Source organism: Clupea harengus, chromosome 4, assembly GCF_900700415.2.
Source record: "Clupea harengus chromosome 4, Ch_v2.0.2, whole genome shotgun sequence".
In the NCBI taxonomy this organism is placed as follows: domain Eukaryota; kingdom Metazoa; phylum Chordata; class Actinopteri; order Clupeiformes; family Clupeidae; genus Clupea; species Clupea harengus.
In genome coordinates this window covers 1,291,053-1,313,617 of record NC_045155.1, presented here as the reverse complement: position 1 = coordinate 1,313,617, position 22,565 = coordinate 1,291,053, and the positions used below count along the sequence as shown (strand labels likewise).

General features: G+C 44.7%; 1 protein-coding gene across 1 annotated transcript in view; it reads right to left on the bottom strand.

Moving 5' to 3' along the window:
* The window catches only part of ntsr1 (neurotensin receptor 1 (high affinity)), a 40,711-nt gene extending 28,247 nt beyond the window's left edge, over window positions 1-12,464 (bottom strand). The window contains exon 1 of the mRNA XM_031565670.2: window positions 11,649-12,464. Within this exon, the coding sequence (XP_031421530.1) occupies window positions 11,649-12,320 (672 nt within the window). The 5' untranslated portion in view covers window positions 12,321-12,464. The remainder of the gene's footprint in view (window positions 1-11,648) is intronic.
* Window positions 12,465-22,565: the final 10,101 nt, after the last annotated feature.

Here is a 22,565-nt window from a genome sequence, read left to right as displayed (position 1 = left end):
TGGCAGAGGGTGCAGACAGATTCTGTGGTGAGTTTACTTTAATCTTCAAAGAAATAATTCCTCTCTCACCATTCTCCCTCGCTCCGTTTCCTCGGCCCTCTGCTTTTCCTTCTGGACTCTGGGAGAGATTGAAAGATACGATACGGGCAGCCAGAGTCTACAGAGGATTCCTGTACAGAGAGGTTCTGTACAGGGCTTGTTTGAAACCTCACCCAACAGTAACTGTTGCTTGTGTTAAAGCCTCCCCTGCAAGGGTGACAGATGGTAAGGTGAGCGCTGGCCCCAGACTTCATGTAGGATTAGGACGGTTCATGGTTTTAATATTTAACGCTTAAATGCTTCCAGAAGCTTAACCTCAAACACCTGTCAGAGACCATTTTATGCACATTTTTATGCCATATTATTTTCATCTTATTGTTTCATTTCTCTGTCACTGTCACAATTCTCCCCCACCCCTAACATCACCTTCATTCCACTCCAGCCCCTTCCTCTCTGTCATTTACTTGGTGCACATCACTTTGTCTCTGATCAAGCGTTGCTTCCTTTTTTTATCAGTCTCACTAGGCACTCCATGATGTTCAAATGTTTGTAGAATAACCAGTATACAATAACTGACTTAATGTTCCGTAACACCACCATAGAAGTGATTAGAAATAGATTAGAACTCGGAGGATGCATGAATAGACCCCAGAGATCTCTCTCCTAAGAGTATACCTCGTAGCTGCCAACTCTCCCATTTAGAAATGTGCTAATCAAGGGCACCCAACAGACAGACTTGGTTATCAGCTCAGACAGGTAAACTCAAAAGAAGATTCTTTAAAAAAAAAAATTGTGTTTTCATCAAACCATCAAAGACTGGGCCAGAGCCAGTCGATAAAATTGACTTGTGTTGCAAACCCTGACATTAAGACGTTCGTGGTCTAATTTGGGGGAGCGCTTTAAAGGAACATTCTGGAACATCTTTACCCCTCTCTGCTCCCCCCTTCCCTAACCCCGGTGTAGATTCCGCAGAGAACGAGAGATTTCCTCCGAGGTCTTTCAGACATACTTCAGACATGCTTCAGCTGTGAAAAGGAGTACCCTTTCTCAGATGAAGAAAAATGGATGCCCAATTGATATATAATCTTATTCTAACCCTACTATGTCTTAGTTAAATGCGTGGCTCTCCAGAAGAGCAGTGACGGAGGGAAGGTTAAGTTGAGTTGACAGTAGCATTGGGATGTGAATGAATGAGTGTGAGCCTAGTTTGGCCTAGAGCCAGGGATGCTTTTTTGAATGCCATGCACATAGCATTGGTCTGTTGGGAGACTGTATAAAGTCTTACCCAAGCCAACAAGATAGGAATTCCCAGCTGTTGATAGGTGTCAAATCCTGTTCCGCCTACGTTGGGATTATGGCACCTGTAGTTATGTAATTGATGCAAAGGTAAATCATTCGTTTAGAGGACCTTTCAATGTACTAGAAAGCTCTCTGGCAACATCCAGTGTACAGGGAAATATACTATATAAATGGAAAAGATAAGTTATCAAATTCGCTAAACCACATAGCATTTGTATTACACAGGTCTTGTTTTTTTCTTTTTTAAAACATGATATTATTGTGTTGAGCCAACTAATTAGAATATAATTCAGTCATGTAAGATAAGCGTAAAGCAATGAACGAAGTTCACAACAGCGGACATAAATGATCACATTTGGTTGTCTGGAGAACCCTGCCGCCATCACTGAGTGATTTCCTTGTTAACTGGATTACATCAGCCTTTACAAGAACATCTAAATAATCAAGTTTAGATATTAGTGTTGCCAAGTTTTTATGTGTTTGATAATGTTAGTTGTTCTCAGATACCAATACCATTTAAGGGTATAGGCTGTGTCTTTATGTTTTGCTTCGAAATGTGCCATACTTTAGTCTCACCGTGAGCATGTCACGTATTGATAACGCCCAAGATCTCGGTGGTTCCATTGTTCTGTTTCCTACACAGAAATGTCTTAAATATGACCCAGTGCGCTTTTACAAAAGGGGGCTGTGATTGAGGAGGACATTTTCTGACATTGCCACAAACTCATCTGAGGGCTCCCAGCCAACTCACGACAAAGTTGTTGTCAAGTCCATTCAGTCCAACAAAAAAAATAAACACTACAATCAGAACAAAGTTCCCGTTCCCCCTAACCGCCAAGACTCCCGTGGGCAGGGGACTGTTGAACCCACTGCAGCAGCCAGTGTGCCCTGGCACAAACACGGGCACACACACTGGCACACACACTGGCACACACACTTTCAGTCGGGCTGAATGCCCTCAGTTTCACGGGCGCTGCCAATGCTGCTTTGAATTGCTCACTTGCCACAAACATTTTCCCAAATACCACTTTTGTTTTCCACCCACTCGGCTGGTGAGTCCAACTCTTGCTGTCAGACCACTCATCTGATGTCTGTTCTTTTTTCTAGTCACTCTATTGCTTAACTTTTGTCCAGTTGCCGTCAAACCTCTTTGTAAAGTGTACTAAGTGTACTAAGTGCTAAACTAAAGTTGTACTAAGTGCAAACTTCAGTCCAACGGAAGAATATTCGAATATCTAATATATTCGAATATCTGAATATCACATTGTCATGGCCTGCAACTCCAACCATGGGACTGCTGTCTGGCCTCGTATAGTATATGCCAAAGGCTATATCTGGTTGGTAACCTACTATTTTATCAAATATTCACTTAGAATTAATTATCTTGTTAGCTCATACTATGACATTTAAAGCAACAATATAAAAAAAGATTTCACAGCATGACATTACCAACTATACTGCCAGAAAACACTAGTTAGCATGTTAGCAAGCTTTTTTCAGTACCAACTTGACTTTTTTTTTGGATCCGTCAGACCAATAACTTGCTAGTTTATCACCAAAACTCCTTACTGCTGCTTTAAGAGACCTTGGTATGGATTGTAATGCTCCTGTGTTTGAAGTGCACAGTTTGACAGTAGTAACAGGTCATGTTATGAAAATATTACTTTATCGACAAATCAACAATTTCATTGCCATCACCACAACAGAAATAAGAATAATTGTTTGTAGTATTTATTCTTTTGCTTTGTTGTTGTTTGTAATGGATAAGTCATTGTATTATGGCCCAGAAATTCCTTTCAGAACACAAAAACATCAGGAGAGCTCAAATGTGGTTTACATCACTGCAGTTTTTTTTTCATTTTGCCATTTCCCTCTGTTGGACACTGATGGTTTGATACACCCCCGGGGAGGTCCCCAGCGATCAGACAGGGTAGTGGAATAATGGACACCTGCTATATTGCAAAATATATTTACCTGCTGTGATTAGCACCTTGCTATTGCCTCACCTACAATGTGGGATCCAGCTGCTTCCACTGTGTTTGTAATGGTGGTATTGTGAGTGTGTTTGTGTGTGTGTGTGTGTGTGTGTGTGTGTCTGTGTGAGTGTGTCTCTGTGTCGGTGTGTGTGTGTGTGTGTGTGTGTGTTTCTGTGTGTGTGTGTGTGTGTGTGTGTGTGTGTGTGTGTGTGCATGCGTGCGTGCATGCATGCGTGCATGTGTGTGTGCGTGTGTGAATGTGTGATGTAAAAACAACATGAGTGTATGCATTTGTGTTCAGAGGTCTGTGATTGTCGGGATAGAGGCTGAAACGCTATGGCAGAACATTATAAATGCAAAGGTTAGTCAGAATGTTAACAAGCAGGTTAAATCCAGTATATATACACTGTTTCACGCAGAGGGGAAAGCTATTTTCCACAGACAAGGATGCATAACCTGGATTCCTATTCCTTTCATTCCAGGACCACTTGCAGGACATGAAGTGAAATTGAAGTGAGGAAACTCTGACAACCATTAATCATAGCAATGATTGAGACTTTCATTGAATTAGAGACATTATACCCTCCAGCAGCGGAGATGAGGTATCTCAACATATGACATTCAAATGATAGAAATAACATATAGTGCTATAAAAGATTGATTTTACAGGATGATTTTTGCATATCTCTGACTGCCAAAGGGCACAGGAGGAGCACAGGGACTTCTATAGAGACCTGAGGGAGGAGAGAAAATGTCAGCTGTTTGTGTTTTGACCAAATTCATGTCATACTGCAGGATTTTACTGGAAACTCCACTGGGATTGCTACAAATGTACAAGTGAATTCCTTGGGGTGCACATGCACTGACCAGCTTGTGGAATTGTGTCAAATCAAAAGTCTCTGAATCATAAATGAAGAAATTATAAGCATGGGGGTATCAGAGGGATTTTTCAGAATAACAATCTACATCTCCCACATTATTTCAAAGACATGTCTGTGAGGATGAAAAAGAACTATGAACTGGAAATGAGAAATGATTTGGAAACAGATAGGGCAAATTGATCAATAGAGAGGATTGATTAATAGGCCAGTTAAAAGCGTTATGACCAAGCTTCTGAAAGAAGACTATATAAAGTGAATCTGGCACTGCGCATCGCATATTCACTGAGTTCATGGGTTCAATCTGCGCTAGGGTTATCAAGGGTTATCAATTCATACAGTGTCTAGATCAGCTCATAGCAGCATTCACACGGACTTCAAAACAAGAAAGCTTTAAATAAAAAAAATAACAAACTTAGATCGAGGAACACCTATGTGACCTTCTGCTCACGCTTCCACAACTTTATCCGCATAGCTGCACATAGGATCGATTTTTGTATTCCCTCGACGACAACCACATTGCTCCTTTTCACTGTTATCAGTAGCCCCGTTACTCTGGCCTGTCTTTAACTGATCTGGGGATAACTTTAACCAGGCTGCTCTGCACTAAAGCAACAGACTCTGTCCTCACAGAATACGGGTCTTCGTCCTGCGTAGAGTAATGCCTAACCAAAGATGTTTGCATAGGTATAGGTGCTATGCATGAGCTTCTCATTACTCTGCAACTGAAAAAAAGAAAGGTAGAGCAGTTTAACTTTTCGCTTAGTTTTAAGGTAAGGAGGCTGCAGCGTAATTATTGTGTGTGTACCAAATGCCACAGGAAGAGATAATGTTGTCAAAACCTGGGAGAGGTCAATTAAATACTTCCATTTAATGTGGTCTACCTCTGCTTTATTTTTTTTAGATTATTTTGGAGAAAAAAAAGGTGGTTCTGAGGCCAGGGGAAGGAGCCAATATTGAATCACTAGTGTATGTACTTATATCTGTTCACATTGCAAAACCAAGCAGACTAATTTCATGGCCAATTTGAAACCACTGCAAGTGTGACAATGGCATCAGTCAGCAACTTCGAAGTGATGGTGAGCCAGAGCAGAACTGTGTCTATCTACTGTTCAACTCACATCTCTCTCAACTAATTCTGTTACGAATGGTGGGTGTTGTGCAGAACTCAATCGCACGACTCAGCACAGGGGTAGATTCAGAAGAATAAACGTTTACTAGCAGGGTTCGGTACACGGGTAGGCAGTCCAAAAGTAGGCAAACAAATCCAAACAGGGAATAGGCAGGAGAATAGTTGTAGGGCAGGCAGAGGTCAGAAGCACGAGTAATCACTAGAACAAGGCAGAAGCGCTAAACGCTAGGAACACACGAGGAGCAGTGGAAAAACAAGGAACATACCATCAAACACAATTTACGACGACACAACGAGGAACAAGAAAACAAGGACTATATATACACACAGGCAACAGATAACGAGGGACAGGTGAGAACAATCAAGGCAGGGCAGACAAAGACACAGGTGGACTAAACAAGGGGAACCAACAGGACACAGGTGAAACCAATGATACACACAACCCGGGAGATTGGGAACAGGTGAGGGGTGGAGACACGGACAACAACAAGAGGGCACATGGCACATACAAACAAACACAGGGAAAGCACATGGCGGGAACAAGGAAGCACGAGGACTAGACACGGGAACAAACATGCGACCACACAAGGGAGACAAACACAGAAATTAGACACGGACAGAACACAGACCTTACAGTACCCCCCCTCTAAGGGCCGGATTCCAGACGGCCCTAAACACAAACAGAACAAATCCACCTAGGGTGGGTGGAGGGGGTCCAGAGCAAGGCAGGCGGGCAGACCGGACCAGACAGCCCAAAAACACACAAACAGATCAAATCCACCTAGGGTGGGTGGAGGGGGTCCAGAGCAAGGCAGGCGGGCAGACCGGACCAGACAGCCCAAAAACACACAACCAAACAGATCAAATCCACCTAGGGTGGGTGGAGGGGGTCCAGAGCAAGGCAGGCGGGCAAACCGGGCCAGACAGAAGGCTGGAAAGAAGGGTCTGGTGGCCGACCGGGTGGACGGCCAAGCAAGGGCAGAATGTCTGGTGGCTGGCCGTGTGGGTGGCCAAACCGGGGCAGAGTCTTTGGCGGCCGACCGGGTGGATGGCCAAACAGAGGCAGAGTCTTTGACGACCGACCGGGTGGATGGCCAAACAGGGGCAGAGTCTTTGGCGACCGGCCGGGTGGGTGGCCAAACAGGGGCAGAGTCTTTGGCGACCGGCCAAACAGACCAACAATAAACACAACAATAACCCTCACAACAAATAGATGCCAGCGATATCGATTGGTGTTTGGGGTTGCAGGGCCAGTGGCTGGGGTAGACGTGGCACCTGGACTCGCTGGTTCATTAGGGCTGGCGGCACCGAACCCTGGGTCTGCTGCAGCTGGGACAGGGAACCCAGGAACACTGGATACAGGGTCCGGAGCGCCTGGGGCCGGCGCATGGACGCCTGGAACCGGCGCAAGGACACCTTGGACAGGAACGCCGGAGACGCTCGGGACCGGGACGCCTGAGGCGCTCGGGACAGGGGAGCCTGGGACGCTCGGGACAGGGGAGCCTGGGACGCTCGGGACAGGGGAGCCTGGGACGCTCGGGACAGGGGAGCCTGGGACGCTCGGGACAGGGGAGCCTGGGACGCTCGGGACAGGGGAGCCTGGGACGCTCGGGACAGGGGAGCCTGGAACGCTCGGGACAGGGACGCCTGGAACGCTGGGGACAGGGGCGCCTGGGACGCTCGGGACAGGGGCGCCTGGGACGCTCGGGACAGGGGCGCTCGGGACAGGGGCGCTCGGGACAGGGGCGCTCGGGACAGGGGCACTCCGGCCAGGGGCGCTCGGGACAGAGGCACTCCGGCCAGGGGCGCTCGGGACAGAGGCACTCCGGCCAGGGGCGCTCGGGACAGGGGCACTCCGGCCAGGGGCGCTTGGAAAAGCAGAGCCCTCAGCAGCGACGCCATCAGAAGGTGCTGCTGGACTGGTCTCGGCAGAGGGTGCTGCTGGGCCTGCATCGGAAACGGATGCTGGAGGATCTTGGTTGGCAGCTGTGGCAGCAGGGTCCGGGTCAGCTGCGGGGTGCGGGTCGGCAGCGGTGGCTGCGGGGTCCGGGTCGGCAGCGCTGGCTGTAGGGTACGCACAAGCTGGGTGAGCGTCGGCTGGGTCTGCTGGGTCAGCGACGGCTGGGTCTGCAGGGTCAGCGACGGCCGGGTCTGCAGGGTCAGCGACGGCCGGGTCTGCAGGGTGAGCGACGGCTCGGTCTGCAGGGAGAGCGGCGGCTTGATCTGCGGCGGCTGGTTCTGCAGGGTCAGCGACGGCCGGGTCTGCAGGGTCAGCGACGGCCGGGTCTGCAGGGTGAGCGACGGCTCGGTCTGCAGGGAGAGCGGCGGCTTGATCTGCGGCGGCTGGTTCTGCTGTGGCGTAGGCCTCAGTGGCGTCACCATCAGCAATTTCTTCAGAGACTGCTTCAGGGACAGCAGCGACAGAGGCTGCTTCGGGGTTGCTAGCAACAGAGGCTACGTCGGGGGCAGCAGTGGGTGCTTCGGGAGCGGTAGCGACGGAGGCTACGTCAGTGGCATCAGAGGCTGCTTCAGGGACAGCAGCGACAGAGGCTGCTTCGGGGTTGCTAGCAACAGAGACTACGTCGGGGGCAGCAGTGGGTGCTTCGGGAGTGGTAGCGACGGAGGCTACGCCAGTGGCATCAGAGGCTGCTTCTGGGGTGGTAGCGACAGAGGCTACGTCGGGGGCGGCAGCGTCAGAGGCTGCTTCGGGGGTGGCAGCATCAGAAGCTGCTTCGGGAGAGGCAGAGGCTGCTTTGGGAGTGGTAGCGACGGAGGCTACATCTGGGGCAGCAGAGATGACCTCGGAGGCGGCAGCGTCAGAGGCTGCTTCTGGGGCGGTAGCAACGGAGGCTACTTCAGGGGCGGCAGCGTCAGAGGCTGCTTCTGGGGCGGCAGCGTCAGAGGCTGCTTTGGGAGTGGTAGCGACGGAGGCTACCTCTGGGGCAGCAGAGACAACCTCGGAGGCGGCAGCATCAGAGGCTGCTTCGAGGGTGGCAGAGGCTGCATCGATGGCAGCAGAAGCTGCATTGAGCAAGGCAGCGCCAGAGGCTTCTTTGGGTGTGACAGAAAATCTCTCCAATGCTACAAAGGCAGCTTCGAGGGCGGCGGAGATAGCTTCAAGGGTGGAAGCTCCAAAGGCTGCGTTGACGGCGTCAGAGACCGCTTTGATGGTGGCCTTGGTAGAGGCTGCTTCGAGGTTGACAGCGTCAGAAGCTCTTCCTAGGGCGACTGCGGCTGTCCTGACGGCGGGAGGCAGGAGACGGGGAGTCGGAGCTGAAGCCAGAGCAGTATTGGTGAGTGAAGCTGAAACCCTGGAGCCGGAATCCAGGCGGCATGGAACCGGAGCTGGAGAGGGAGGTGCAGCGAGGGAATCCCAACGATCCAGGAGCTGCTCGAATTGTCCCAACAGCAAGTTCAGGAACTTCAGGGAACTTCTCCCTTGCTCCTCTATTTCCCTTGTCACGAGGCAGAGAGAGGAGGCTTGTGTGCTCAAACTGCATCTGAGCACTGAGTCTGAGTCGGCTGAGTCCATCCTTGGTGTCGTCGTACTGTTACGACTGGTGGGTGTTGTGCAGAACTCAATCGCACGACTCAGCACAGGGGTAGATTCAGAAGAATAAACGTTTACTAGCAGGGTTCGGTACACGGGTAGGCAGTCCAAAAGTAGGCAAACAAATCCAAACAGGGAATAGGCAGGAGAATAGTTGTAGGGCAGGCAGAGGTCAGAAGCACGAGTAATCACTAGAACAAGGCAGAAGCGCTAAACGCTAGGAACACACGAGGAGCAGTGGAAAAACAAGGAACATACCATCAAACACAATTTACGACGACACAACGAGGAACAAGAAAACAAGGACTATATATACACACAGGCAACAGATAACGAGGGACAGGTGAGAACAATCAAGGCAGGGCAGACAAAGACACAGGTGGACTAAACAAGGGGAACCAACAGGACACAGGTGAAACCAATGATACACACAACCCGGGAGATTGGGAACAGGTGAGGGGTGGAGACACGGACAACAACAAGAGGGCACATGGCACATACAAACAAACACAGGGAAAGCACATGGCGGGAACAAGGAAGCACGAGGACTAGACACGGGAACAAACATGCGACCACACAAGGGAGACAAACACAGAAATTAGACACGGACAGAACACAGACCTTACACATCTCTCTCAACTAATTCTGTGTCTTTAACTCATTCTCCATCTCCCTGTTACTCAACCTTTCCGTCAATCTCTCACAATCCACGTAACACAACATACACACCCCCACTCACATTTAGAGCAAGTGAGAAATGCAGCTGTGTCAAAGTGATCTGTTTATGTTTTGGTCTCCCAGGCCTAGTAAGCGCCCCCAGCTGTTTATCTTCCCACTCCATTGCCTGCGTTAAAAATCACATCCAAACAACTCTCACACGTGCACAATGCACACTGTAAGCAACGAATCAAGGCGAATTTCATGGACACACAGGATGGGCGTATTTCTGAGTAAGAATATTACTGCATGAGATCTACTGTGACAGGACAAGACACATGCCATATATGAAAACAGACATACAGTATATTCTGGCACCAAACACTTAAAGGCGGAGTCTGTGATTGTAATCCAATACACTTTTTGTCAAATTCAGTCATTTTCTCCTCACTGTCCTCTGGCTGTTTGTGAAATATGTAACCCTATGCTAAAAAAAAAAAACTTCAGAGCTCGTACACAGTCCTGGCTCTGTAAATGGGACACAAACACAATGGCTCGGGTCGAACATGGAAGGGAGTAGTATAATTTAATTGGCTGTTGAGCTCAAATATCACATGGAAGGGAGGAGTGTAATTTACCTGTTGAGCTCAAATATCAACAAACTTTCACTTCGCCAGAATCACAGACACCACCTTTAAGTTCAAACCAAAAAGGGAGGGATCAGACAAAGATGTATAATTTCTCCCTTTCTTTCTCTCTCTCTCTCTCTTTCTCTCTCTCTCCCTTTCTCTCTCTCTTTCTCTCTCTCTCTCTCTTTCTCTCTCTCTCCCTTTCTCTCTCTCTTTCTCTCTCTCTCTCTCTCTCTCTCTCTCTCTCTCTTTCTCTCTCTCTCTCTCTCTCTCTGCCTCTACAGGACTGCACACTGTGTTGCTGATGTTGAGCATATGCTTCATTATGAGCTCCCTGCTTCATGTGTGTGTGGTTCAGACCTATGGAGCGACTGCAATTAGCGTACATGAGAACCACTCACAATTCAAAGACTATTTGTAGCAGTCTATACAAACCCAAATGAGCATGTGGCTCAAGATATCTGTTTTTGTAGCAATTAACTGCTGCAGTGGTCTTTGCCCCTTCATGGTAAATAGAAGCTGACCTCCCAGTCCACATCAAAGTGCAGTTTTTTGGTTGTTTTTAGTACACTTCTTGTCAATGTTTACCGACTGATATCCCAGCATTCGGGGGGGGGTTTTCATTTAATTTATCATGCTTCTATTCAAAATGCTGAGCTAGATATCTGTGTGATCATGAATGACGTTATTACCCTGTCCTTCCTCAGTCTGTCTCTTTCATTTTGTGTTGTGCACGTGAGTGTGCGCGGGAGTGCAAGCAGTGAACACAGGAGAGGAGCGAGACCAAAGAAAATGTCACATTACAATGTCAATTCACATTGTACAGAATTTAAAAATCAACCTCACATTCAGCGAATCCTTTCATTTCTGTGAGCGCCACAAAGACAACTTGTTGCACGCCAACTACAGAGATAAATACACCTTTCATGTCCCAGATGTTGAGGTTAGCGACCGCATTGTCTAACCGAAACCTATTTCTACATTATATCATATAAGAATGGATAGATTATCGTATATCCTAAAGACATGGCAGTGGTTTACGGTATGCTTGGGGCAACTGCCGTCCTTTTGCAGGCATTAGTGAAGGGCTGCTAGCCTAACAGTAGGACTATCTATCAGTTTTCGCAGGGGGGTGTGGGTTTTGGTAGCCATAGTTAGGTGGAACGCTGTAAAACATCATATTGTCTTGACATTTTATTGGAAGATTCAGATTACAGGTCATAGGACCATAGGTCACTGTCTGTTTTACTATGATTAAGCCCACTCTCTTCCGATCTCTACTGAAACAGGGCGACACGAGCAGCAGTGCAGGATTATTGCCCTTGGTAGGAGTTGTAATATCGTGGATTTTTTTTAACATAAATCATAACCATATTAAAGGGTACTTATGGCACTTTCAATTAATTGACCACCTCTTTATCAGTTGCACACATGCGAAGCAGAGAGTGACCTCTCCACTCATGTAAGCCTGCGCTTATCATTACTCACCTGTATGACTGTCTTAGTTGTGAAAGACGACACGATTGTGGTACATATATTTTCAGAGTTTTCCAATCGCTGTCCCATTGTAAAGAGCATTGGCGTTGCCAGGAGGAAAGAGGCTACCCACATCCCAGTGATGAGTTTCTTGGTCCGGCTTCGAGACATGATACTCTTGGCTTTGAATGGGTGACAGATAGCCATGTAACGTTCCACGCTCAGGCTCGCGATGTTAAATGCTGTGGCATACGAGCAGCCGTCGCGGAGAAAGTAATAACCTTTGCAGACAGCTTCACCGAAAGCCCACGGATGATGCACCCAGATAAAGTTGTACAGTTCGATTGGCATGCTGAGAATGAGGATGAGTAAGTCCGAAATAGCGAGACTCGCCAAGTGATAGTGAACCGTGCTCTGGAGGTTCTGGAGAGATTTCTTTGTGAGTAAGGTGTATAATGTGATAGAGTTTCCCAAACAGCCGATCAGAAAAAGAATCACGTATATTACAGTGACCAGCACCTTGGAGTAGATATCAGTGTTCACATCCAAGCTATCCTCCTGGATTTCCGCCTCTGTAGTGTTCGCGTGAGCCGAAAAAGAGAGGTTTCCATGCTTCAGAAGTTTCTGCGCATAAATGTGTAAGTCCAAGTAATCACGACCAGACAAAGTTAGATTCTCCTCCATAATGGCTTATTGGTACACACAGTGAGTGACTTTTACTAAAAGCAATGCTTTGCTGCTGTGTGAACGTATTTAAGTAGGTCTATTCAACACTTTTGTGGGAATGAGTTGTAGTGCGTAAAAGCGGTGCGCCTGAGTCTCCACACATCGTTCAGCGAATGGGAGAATGGAGAAGTTGCCTCGGTTTTATATGTGGCACACGGGGAGGCGTTCTGATTTCAAAACCTTGTGCTATGACGAAAGCGCCATTCACATGGTTGTATTTTTATACTGCCAATTGTAGTTTAACCTTGGCGGCTTAAAATGGGTCTTTATAGAAATGAAATTGGCCATCCATATGCTTTTGGTTCAACTGAAATTGTGTGGGAGAGAATGAAAAACACCAATAGAGAATGAGGATATTTTTTTCCAAGGCCCACGAAAAGAAATCAGGTCAGGAATCACATATTGTAAAACTCTAGGCTGTCTTTACCCGAACACCAGTTACCACCCAGTATCTTCACTGTTGGGAATTAATTCCATGTATCTTTGGTTAAATGCCACAGAACATTTACATTTACATTTAGTCATTTAGCAGACACTTTTGTCCAAAGCGACGTACAAGGGAACATACTTCAATTTCAGCAGTGCTTGAGTCAATGGGAATTAATCAATTACAGCCTCCTCAAGCTTTGTCACATTTTTGTAAGTCTGTCTGCTGCCTGCGTTATTTCACATGAACTCAGATCCTGTCTTATTGTATTGCTTAAATAAGACTTGTGAGGGACCGGGCGGTCACCCCACGTTGTTTTGGGAGGTCGCGACTGGACTGGGTGGTGTTGTTGGGAAGAAGGGTGCAGGAGATGATGGCTTCCATATAAAAATATATTCTTATTTATTTACATCCACCCCGAAACAGGTCTATACCATAAACAAACAAATATTCACAAAAGATGGCTGCACTCAAAGTGCTACAGACATAAGGCAGAACTAGGCATATTATTCAGCATGCTAGGCACAGGTTACTCACAGGTTCACAAGGAACATATCTCAAGCACAAGTTCAGAAGGAACATATTAACACAGCACACGTTCTCTAGGAGCACCTAACAGTATCCACACAGCTAGATACTACATACACTAAACCTCACAGTAGGTAAGTGTTTCCTAAATGCAAACACCATGCACAGTCTCATGTCTTTTCTCAAAGTTCTCCCATGGCCATCTCAAGTGGTAAGAAAGTCTGTCCTCCTGAACATGAGGCGCCTTTTAAATAAGGGCCGCCAGCTGAGTTCAATTGAGCCACTTTGGTCTTCCGGGTCCAGCCACTATGGTGGGGGAAGCCTGGATCGAACCATTGTGGCGGGGAAGTCCACCCCACACCAGGGCCAAACTCCTGATGAGACAGTGAGAAGGGGAAGAAAATGTCACCTTCTCACAAGACTTTTGTATGTTTTCAGTGCTAAATATGCCAATTTCCCATAGTATGATGTCCCCAGACTTTGTTTAATGACCTCAGACTCAGTTTGTCCAATAAAGGTACAGTGCCCTCCAGAATGACGGGCACCCTTATTTAAAATATGTGAAAAAAAGGGCTGATGTAAATTCCCTGCACTGTTAGTCAAATGCAATCTTTAATTAGCAAATAAAGAAAATACATACATTTCTTATGTCCCCATTACCACAAGAAAAACGTCACAGGAGATCATAAAAAAAAATGTTATTCCAAAAAACAAGTATGTCATAATATTGGCATTCCTTCATTCACTATTTTGTGCAACCCCCTTTTGCCAACGGAACAGCACTGAGTCTTCTCTTGTAATGTCGTATTAGCCTTGAGAACACAGATGAAGGGATTTCGGAGCTCAACGCACAGGTTTTCAGTTGGAGCTAGGTCTGGGGTGGCCATGGCAAAAAGCTTGATGTTCAAATCAAATCAAGTTAAACTTTATTTGTACGATGATTTGATGTTGTGTTCATTTGACCATTTTGAGTGAATTTTAATCAGTGCTCTGGGCCACTGTCCTGCTCCAACCACAGCCCTAGCAGAGGCAGAGGCAGAGGCAGAGGCAGAGGCAGAGGCAGAGGCAGATAGGGGTGGGGGAAAAAAATCGATTTTTCGATTTCTCTCGATTCTCTCTAGAACGATTCTGTCTCGATACAGAAAAGTTCATAATCGATTTTTTAATAAAAAAATATATATATATATTTTTTTTTTTTTTTACACATCCATTTTGTGTTGAAATGCAAGCTGCATCGATTATTGCATTGTTCATTGAAAGTCATAATTGTGACAAGGAAAAGCTTTTTCTCTAATAAAAAATAGAGAAGGTAATTCATCTGTTGATTTTCTTTAATTATCAAACACAAAGTAGGAAGTGATTTGAGACTCTGAGTAGCAAACTCAAATGTTTTAAAAATCGACATGCATCGATAATCGTTTTATCGGTTTAGAATTGATAATCGATAATCGGTTTTGAATCGATCATCGGTTTAGAATCGATAATCGGTTTAGAATCGAATCGTTGACCACTGAATCGGAATCGAATCGTGAGGTGCCAAGAGATTCCCACCCCTAGAGGCAGAGGCAGAGGCAGAGGAAGAGGCAGAGGCAGAGGCAGAGGCAGAGGCAGCCATAGTTTGATTTAAAATCACTGTGTACTTAATCCATAATGCCAGGTAAAGCCCAACAGCATCACAGATCCTGCTAATGTAATCATGTATACTGATTGGTGCTAATGTAACCATAAGTAATGTTTGGTGCTAATGTAACCATATGTAATGTTTGGTGCTAATGTAACCATAAGTAATGTTTGGTGCTAATGTAACCATAAGTAATGTTTGGTGCTAATGTAACCATATGTAATGTTTGGTGCTAATGTAACCATATGTAATGCTTGGTGCTTATGTAATGTTTGTTGTTAATGTAACCATTTTGGACTGAAGAATACGTTCCTTTGTGTCCGCCTATAGATACAAAATTGAGTGTTTTTACACGTGAGCTTTCGAATGCTCTCACAATTAATTATTATGGTTGTTATGCACACTTATCTAGACCAGGCTAGTTCGGAATATCATGTCATTCTGTTCATCTCCCTATAGAGTGTGTTTCAGCCCCAATACAAAAAGGAGTCACAGTCACCCTTATTGTATACTTTTCCTGAAATGGAAAAGCACAGGTCAGTCTTACCCGTTCACACCAGCCGTCCACTCGATTCTTTCTTCAAGAGGTCTCGGCTTCTTGCGGATGACCTGTTTGAGATGACGATCTGGATTCGTGGCTGGGATACTAGGATAAGAAGGCCATCCTTCTCGGGGGTAGCTTAGCCCATAGTAAAAACGCAGACGCGGACTCTGGTGTTAATATAAAGGACCTCTTGTATTTATTGTCAAAGCTCAAAAGACTCTAAGACTCGCGAACACAAACTGCATTCGCCTTTTAAATCCCTCTCACATGCATACACGTTCTAAACCACCTCCCTTTTTCATGACACTTCTTAGCAACATATGTTCATCTCTGACCCATGTATCACCTCCTCGCAGGCCCAGAGGCCCCTTCCTGCCCCCTCCACCATTGCACAATGTACAGCACAGTGAAGTTTGCAAACTCTCTCAAAGTACACATTGTTCTGCTTTACATTCTCGTTGGTTAAGCACATTTCATATCTCACGCATTTCTCAGCAAGCATATATGGATATAGGTTTGTGTAAGCATAACTTAAGCAATTTCCACACACAATTATTTAGCATGTTTCACACCACATATTAGTAGAGCACACAGTGGTTATATCATTGCAAGACATGACTCAAGCATCATTCAGAAAAACACATATAGAATATATGGTTATCAATCATTATCAATTGCATATGGGTTGGTACGGGTTGCAGGTCCACTCTCATGAGCCATATTCATCAGGACCCAAAAAGATCTAAATAGGGATCAGATTGAAAAATCCTGAAATTTCCTTTAAACCAAATAAAAAATTTGAGAAATTTCACATTAATTGACCACAGAGGCAGTTATTTTTTCTCCAGTCATACGTCTGGAGTCACACACAGATAGGGGGAAGTCTAGAAGGGATTCATTGTAACATATGTGTAATGTTGTATATCTTCTAAGGTGTACATTTCATTTAATTTAATTTTGATTTAGCCATTTACTTGAGGTTATTTCTCCATTGATTTATTGGTGAGCTTTTACATTTGTTATTTCGACTCTTTCTTTCAATAATAGTTTCCCTAAGTGTGTTCCCTAATTTGGGTTCTGTTGTGAGGGATTCCAATTAGTCAGCTGTTGACAGTGGCTTACTCCGCCTCCTCGTTAAGTCAACCTCATTCAAGAAAGGATGAATTAGAAGCTCTCGTTCGCACTGAAGACGGTCAGCAGACTGAAACGTCTGTGTTTTTAATTGGTAGGAAATAAAACGTCATGAATTGCTCTCTCCGTATCCGTGTGGATTTGTTCAGCGGTGCGCAGGGCCTCTCTATGTAGTGCACACTTGCAGTGAGAATTTTTTTTCAAAAATCAACATGATGATTTATCTTGCCACAAACACAACAACATGATGGCACATATAATACAATGTGACACTTCCTGTTTTGTTACCACCGTAGTTTGCTGGCGCACTAACTGTTGTTTTTTTAATTATTTATTTAAAGATTTATTTTTGGGCTTTTTGTACAGCTAGAGAGAGATTGGGAGTGGGATCCGGAAATGACCAGCGAGTCGGATTCGAACCCGGGTCCCCGCGGAGGTGTTGGTTTTCTGAACGCGAAACTGTGACCCCACTAAACCTGAATACATGTACGTGCAGTTTCAAAACAGGTGCCAATCCCCACAGGTTTGTCTGGCAAGAACGCGGGAGACCGGGGTTCCAATTCAGGACGCCATCGGAAGGTTGTCCCAATGGTTCCTAGTTGTGTATCCCCGTTATACAGGCGTTGCTCGTTGCTCGGACACACAGAGTGCTCACCCAATCCTGTGCTCCCAGCATTCTGTGGGCTGTGCTTGGCCAACAATTGACCAACCGTCCATCCAAAATGCTGAATGCTATATATGACTCCGTTGCCCTAAAAACAAATAGCTCCAAGCTGTAGCTTGTAGAGTGTGCCCGGGGAGTCTGAGACTTTGAACTTTGAGAACTTACCCACTAATCACCATCTGTAAATCTAGGTAAACACAAAATGGCACAGAGTGCTTCTTCAAAAAAGCACCCAAGCTTGAGGCATAGCTGAGAGGAATGTGTGTGCTGAATGAATGAATGGCACAGGCCTGAGACGGCAGATGGCGGAAGCACTGCAATGCCACGGTGGAACGGAACGGAGCTGCTTGGCAGGGATTCTAACAAGCTGATAATTCTGTGGAGAAAAAAAGTGTGCATTTGGAGAAATATGTCTGAGGTTGCACGTGTGGCAAGATTAAAAGAGCCAAGGGGGTCAGTGTCACGGCGGAAAACGGGTGATTTTAAAACGTGTGTAAATTGAGACGATCCTTTGAATGTTCTCTGCCATTTGGCTGTTTCTAAGGAGAGTGGGGACTCATATTAATTTGAGGGAGGTCATTTAAAACTGATGAGATTTCTAAGAGGTTAATAATGACCTTCTTCTCGAGTGGAACTTCTGGACACCTGTGCATGTCAATAATACCAAATTATTCCAAAACAATGACTTAAGTCACAACTAGATATAGACCGATATATTGACCACCATTGGCCCTCTTTGACACTTATCGATTCATATCTGTATTGTGTGGGTGTCAAGCCAATAATAACATATATAATGCATATAACAATATATAATAATAAACAGATATTTGATGTGAAACACCTTTGTTCTTCATTAGGTTTAATCTGAATCTTGCGGTCAGGTTTTCTACTTTTCTTTGGAAGTCTAAAATGTATTGCTCTGGTATTTGACTTCGACATTTGACATGCTGGAGACTTTTCTCACCTTTCCTGAGCTTCTCAAGGCTGAGGCTCGCTGAGGAATACCTTTGTGCTTCCCCCCCCCCCAGACTGTTCAAGCCAGATTGTTTAATGAGCCTGGCTTAAAGAAGCCCTTGGGTGCGTGCTTTCTAATGTCAGTGAGCAGGAACAAAGACAACTGCAATTTTTTTTCAATCATGCATCTGCAAAAGAAGACACACAAGAAGGCAGCAGCAATATGTCCACCTGGGACTTGTCCATGGTATATTGGGAAGTACATAGAGAATAAATTCTTCTCAGTCCCACATGAAAAGGACAATGATATGTGAAAAAATTGGAAAATTTGGCACAGGAGACTACTGATTACTGAGATAACTGAGGCAGAGTAGATTGAGTATGAAATTGTTATATCGTTCCTGGTATCATGAAATCAAAATGATATGGGTTGGACCGACAACAGCCCAAACCGTTCAAACACACATCTGGATTTATCATTTTATATTTTATAAATAATATAATGGAAACCACCGTTATTACAACTGCAGTCCACTTTGAAGAGATAGAATACTGCAACTTTACCACCTTGGACTGCCTCAGCCAGCCCTAAGTGTAGACCTTCTGCAGAGATTCAAGATATGGTACTTTAAGGTTTTTAACACAAAAAGCCTATTAATTGATAAATAAATTAAAATGATATCGTTGGAAATATACCGTTTAAAAGTTGTTGATGAGTGGCATTTTCATTGCAACTAGTGTTACAAGGCTTAACAGCTCTTTGAGTGGAATTGTTGACTTCAAACAAATTTGAAGTATCCATTATTCATCAGCCACCTCAATGCTGCGTTCAAAACCAACCCTGTCTTCTTCTGTTCAATTGTTAAGTCATACATATTCAATCAGAGAATGCACCACAGATCTATATTCTCCTCCACATTGCTCACATTGGTGGTCTCTGAAGTCATTCTTTCTCCTGTCCTGTAGCGTTCTTTGACAAAATGCCACTCCGTAAAAATGTCTATGAATAAACTCTATTCAGCTGTTTGAACCGAGGACCTGAAATGCCATCTTCCCTCAGCATAAGGCTCCTGGAGAGTCCCACCCCCGCACTTTGGCTCCTTCTTTTGTCTGATTGCTTCCAAAATGGCACGTTGTATTTCCCACTGAAAAGCTACCGGACTGCATGAATAATTAACCATCACTATTTTGCACGCGGTTCAGGCGAGCTTTTAATTCTTCCACAAATGCCACTGAGACCTGCCACTGAGACCTGCAGAATTCACTGGATGATTAGACCAATTCGTCTCTCACAGCTAGATCACAGAGAGGTATATGCAGCTCTAAAGAGGGCGTGTACAACACCCTGGATGTGTTTTCAAGTGTATGTTTCAACAAGGTATGGCAGCTGAGAAGTGGCTTCTCATTTTCAGTGAGGGCTTGGCTGGAGTGACAGAGAGACACAGAGGTGGCCCTCGGGCTAATTTTTGAGTGAAGGGCCCTGAGGGACCGACACCGTGGTGTGGTCACATTTCACCTGCAGTTCCAATCATTTCCTATTCCTTTTGTGTCTGCCACCACCCTGCTGTGTCTGTATGCGTATGTCGTGTAAAAGAGAAAGAGAAAGAGAGAGAGAGAGAGAGGGAGAGAGAGAGAGAGAGAGAGAGATGGTGTGCTTTTTGTAATGTTAGTAATATTGACATGTTTTCAGAACATCCTGTCACAAATGTTTTTTTTCTTGAATTTGGGTTTTTACTTGAATTTCGTGAATTGGATCACCAAACACAGCAGCATATCTCTGCATATGTAAGGAATATTGTCATTCATCAATATGTAATGATGCATTCTCTGATTGCTTTCTTAAGGAAAGTAGTTTTATATTGAATCAGACTGAACACATAATGCCAACAGAAATGTAATGTGACATAATGTGACACAAATACTTACCCAAGTTACTGTAGTGAAAATAAAAATGTAACAAGTTGTGGCATAAACCTCAGAAAGAACAATATATTGTATCTTATATATGCCAGCTGCGTTGTACTTATCTTATTTATTTTATTTTTCACTTATTTCTATTTTTATTTATATATTTGATTCCTATCACTTTGCTGCTATTACACCTGGATTTCCCTACAGGGATTAATGCAAGTTTATCTATCTATCTATCTATCTATATCCTGTGTCATCAGGACAGATTCCTCTCAGAGCCAATTACTGTCTGCTTCCTGTCCATGGATGAAACGTCACAGTGGATTGGCTCTCTGTTCTACATCTGTCTCACCGCTGAGCCGTCCACATCCTGTTCACCTGCATTTCCTGTATCCGGCTGCCCTGGAATACATCTGTGCTCATCTACCATATGGACCAGTGCTCATATACTCAGACCCTCTGTTGCATCGGCACAACACCTGTGTTGCTGTTAGAATAACTCTCATATCAGTATTTTTTTTTTAGCCTTTCTTCAACCGCTGATGTGTGATTACTTTGCTCAGGCACACTGGAATGACTGGATGTCTGCAGGGAGGACAGATAAATCACTGTCTATTAGCAGTGATCTGAACAAACAATCCCTCCGTCCCTCCCCTAAACTCGAAAATGAATGACCTCAATTCCCCTGTTGTGGGAAAAAAAAAAAATCAACTGAGGTATCATTCCTTCCCTTTGACAACCATATGTTCACTCTGCCTCTCCTCTCCCTCTTCATTTGTTTTCCCCTCTTTCCTCTTTTAGGATGCTCTTCTGTAACGCACTCCCACCTTCTCTGTGACGCCGCAGCTGGAGTCAGACACACACACTTTGTTTGCCATTGTGCTCCATGGGGCCGTCTGCATGATGCGTGCTCATGCTCATCTTTCATCTTCAGTCAGTTGAATTTCAAAGTCCTCCTTCTTGACATGCATCACACAGCCTTTAATAACTGGTTAGGGCACCTGTCACTTTGTGTAGAATGATGACCTGACACTCGATGAACACCTGACACCACGCTCTATCAAAAATGCCTGTGGCAAATACAGATTTCTAAAGACGTCTTGCAGAGGTGGGTGGTTGATGAGGATTGAAAGGAAGAAATAGAAGTGGAGTTTGCGGGTGCACAGAGTCTAATGGATCCCAAGAGATTGGCTACAACTAATCGGTTTTGACTGAGAAACAAGCAGCTGTAAGATGTAATGCATCTTATGTTCCGGGCACTTAGCTATGTAAGACATGGTTGCATTAGAATTGCACTGTAAGTCACTGGAGACCAGATTTGTCATGTCAAGTTTGAAAGGGAAGTAATTACAACCTACTCACTGAAGTGGGAATTTGACTGTATTGGTTTGTCATGCAGTAATTCAAGCGCTAGTTCAGATACAGTTAAGTATGTGAGTGGGAATGTCCTGCTGTGTGTGTGATGGAGATAATTTCCAAACACTGTTAATTACTTAAGAATATAATAATTATTAATTACCTTATATGAATCATGTACTTATGTAAGCAGAAACATGACTTTTCTGTGTTTCTGCGTGTGTGTAACTTATAAAATGAGGTGCCACTTAGTCTGCATATGTACAAGAGCATGTTTAGACCAGAGTTGATAAGAAGGGTAGAACTGTGCTACATCCGACCTTGCAAAACTTCCATCCTTGCCTCGGACATCAGAAATCCACCACGTGGTTTTCCCTGCTGAACGCTAAACTTCTGTCTATGTAAACCTTGTGCGATGTGTTTATCATTGCTTTACTTTCAGCCTTGTGCTGGGGGTGAGCCCGATTGCAATTGTTGTTGTCTAATAAATATACTTATATGCAGCTCCGGAGTCCTGAGGTAACTAGGGTGAATTTTCACCTAACAGCATGAAAGCTAACAATCACAATATCCATATAAGTACTTAAACACTCCAGAGACCAAGGCCTGTTAGACTCTTTGAGGTAGTCTGACATGCCTTGATGTTTTTGTATATTTCCCCTAACTAAAAACATTGATGCACAAGTGGCCTATATGATTATAGTCTAGAAGACCTCAGCAATAACAACAAGAGAGTAAAAGGAATGTAGTAAAATACATTTGCATTTAAATCAAATGTAAACATACCGTTACAAAAACCTAGCATCCTAACATTTTCCTCCACAGGGATCTCTGACGTGGAAGTGTTTTAAACTGAGAGAAACTAAAATGATAGCATTGTTTTTGTTTCTTCAGTAACTACTAACTTCCTCGTTATGATTATTATTCTTTTCTGTAGAGATTAGAATCCATGTAATGAACTAACAATGGTGGATCTTGCATTGGTGTGTGTGTAACTGTGTGTGCGTGTGTGTGTGTGTGTATGTGTGTGTGTGTGTGTGTGTGTGTGTGTGTGTGTGTGTGTG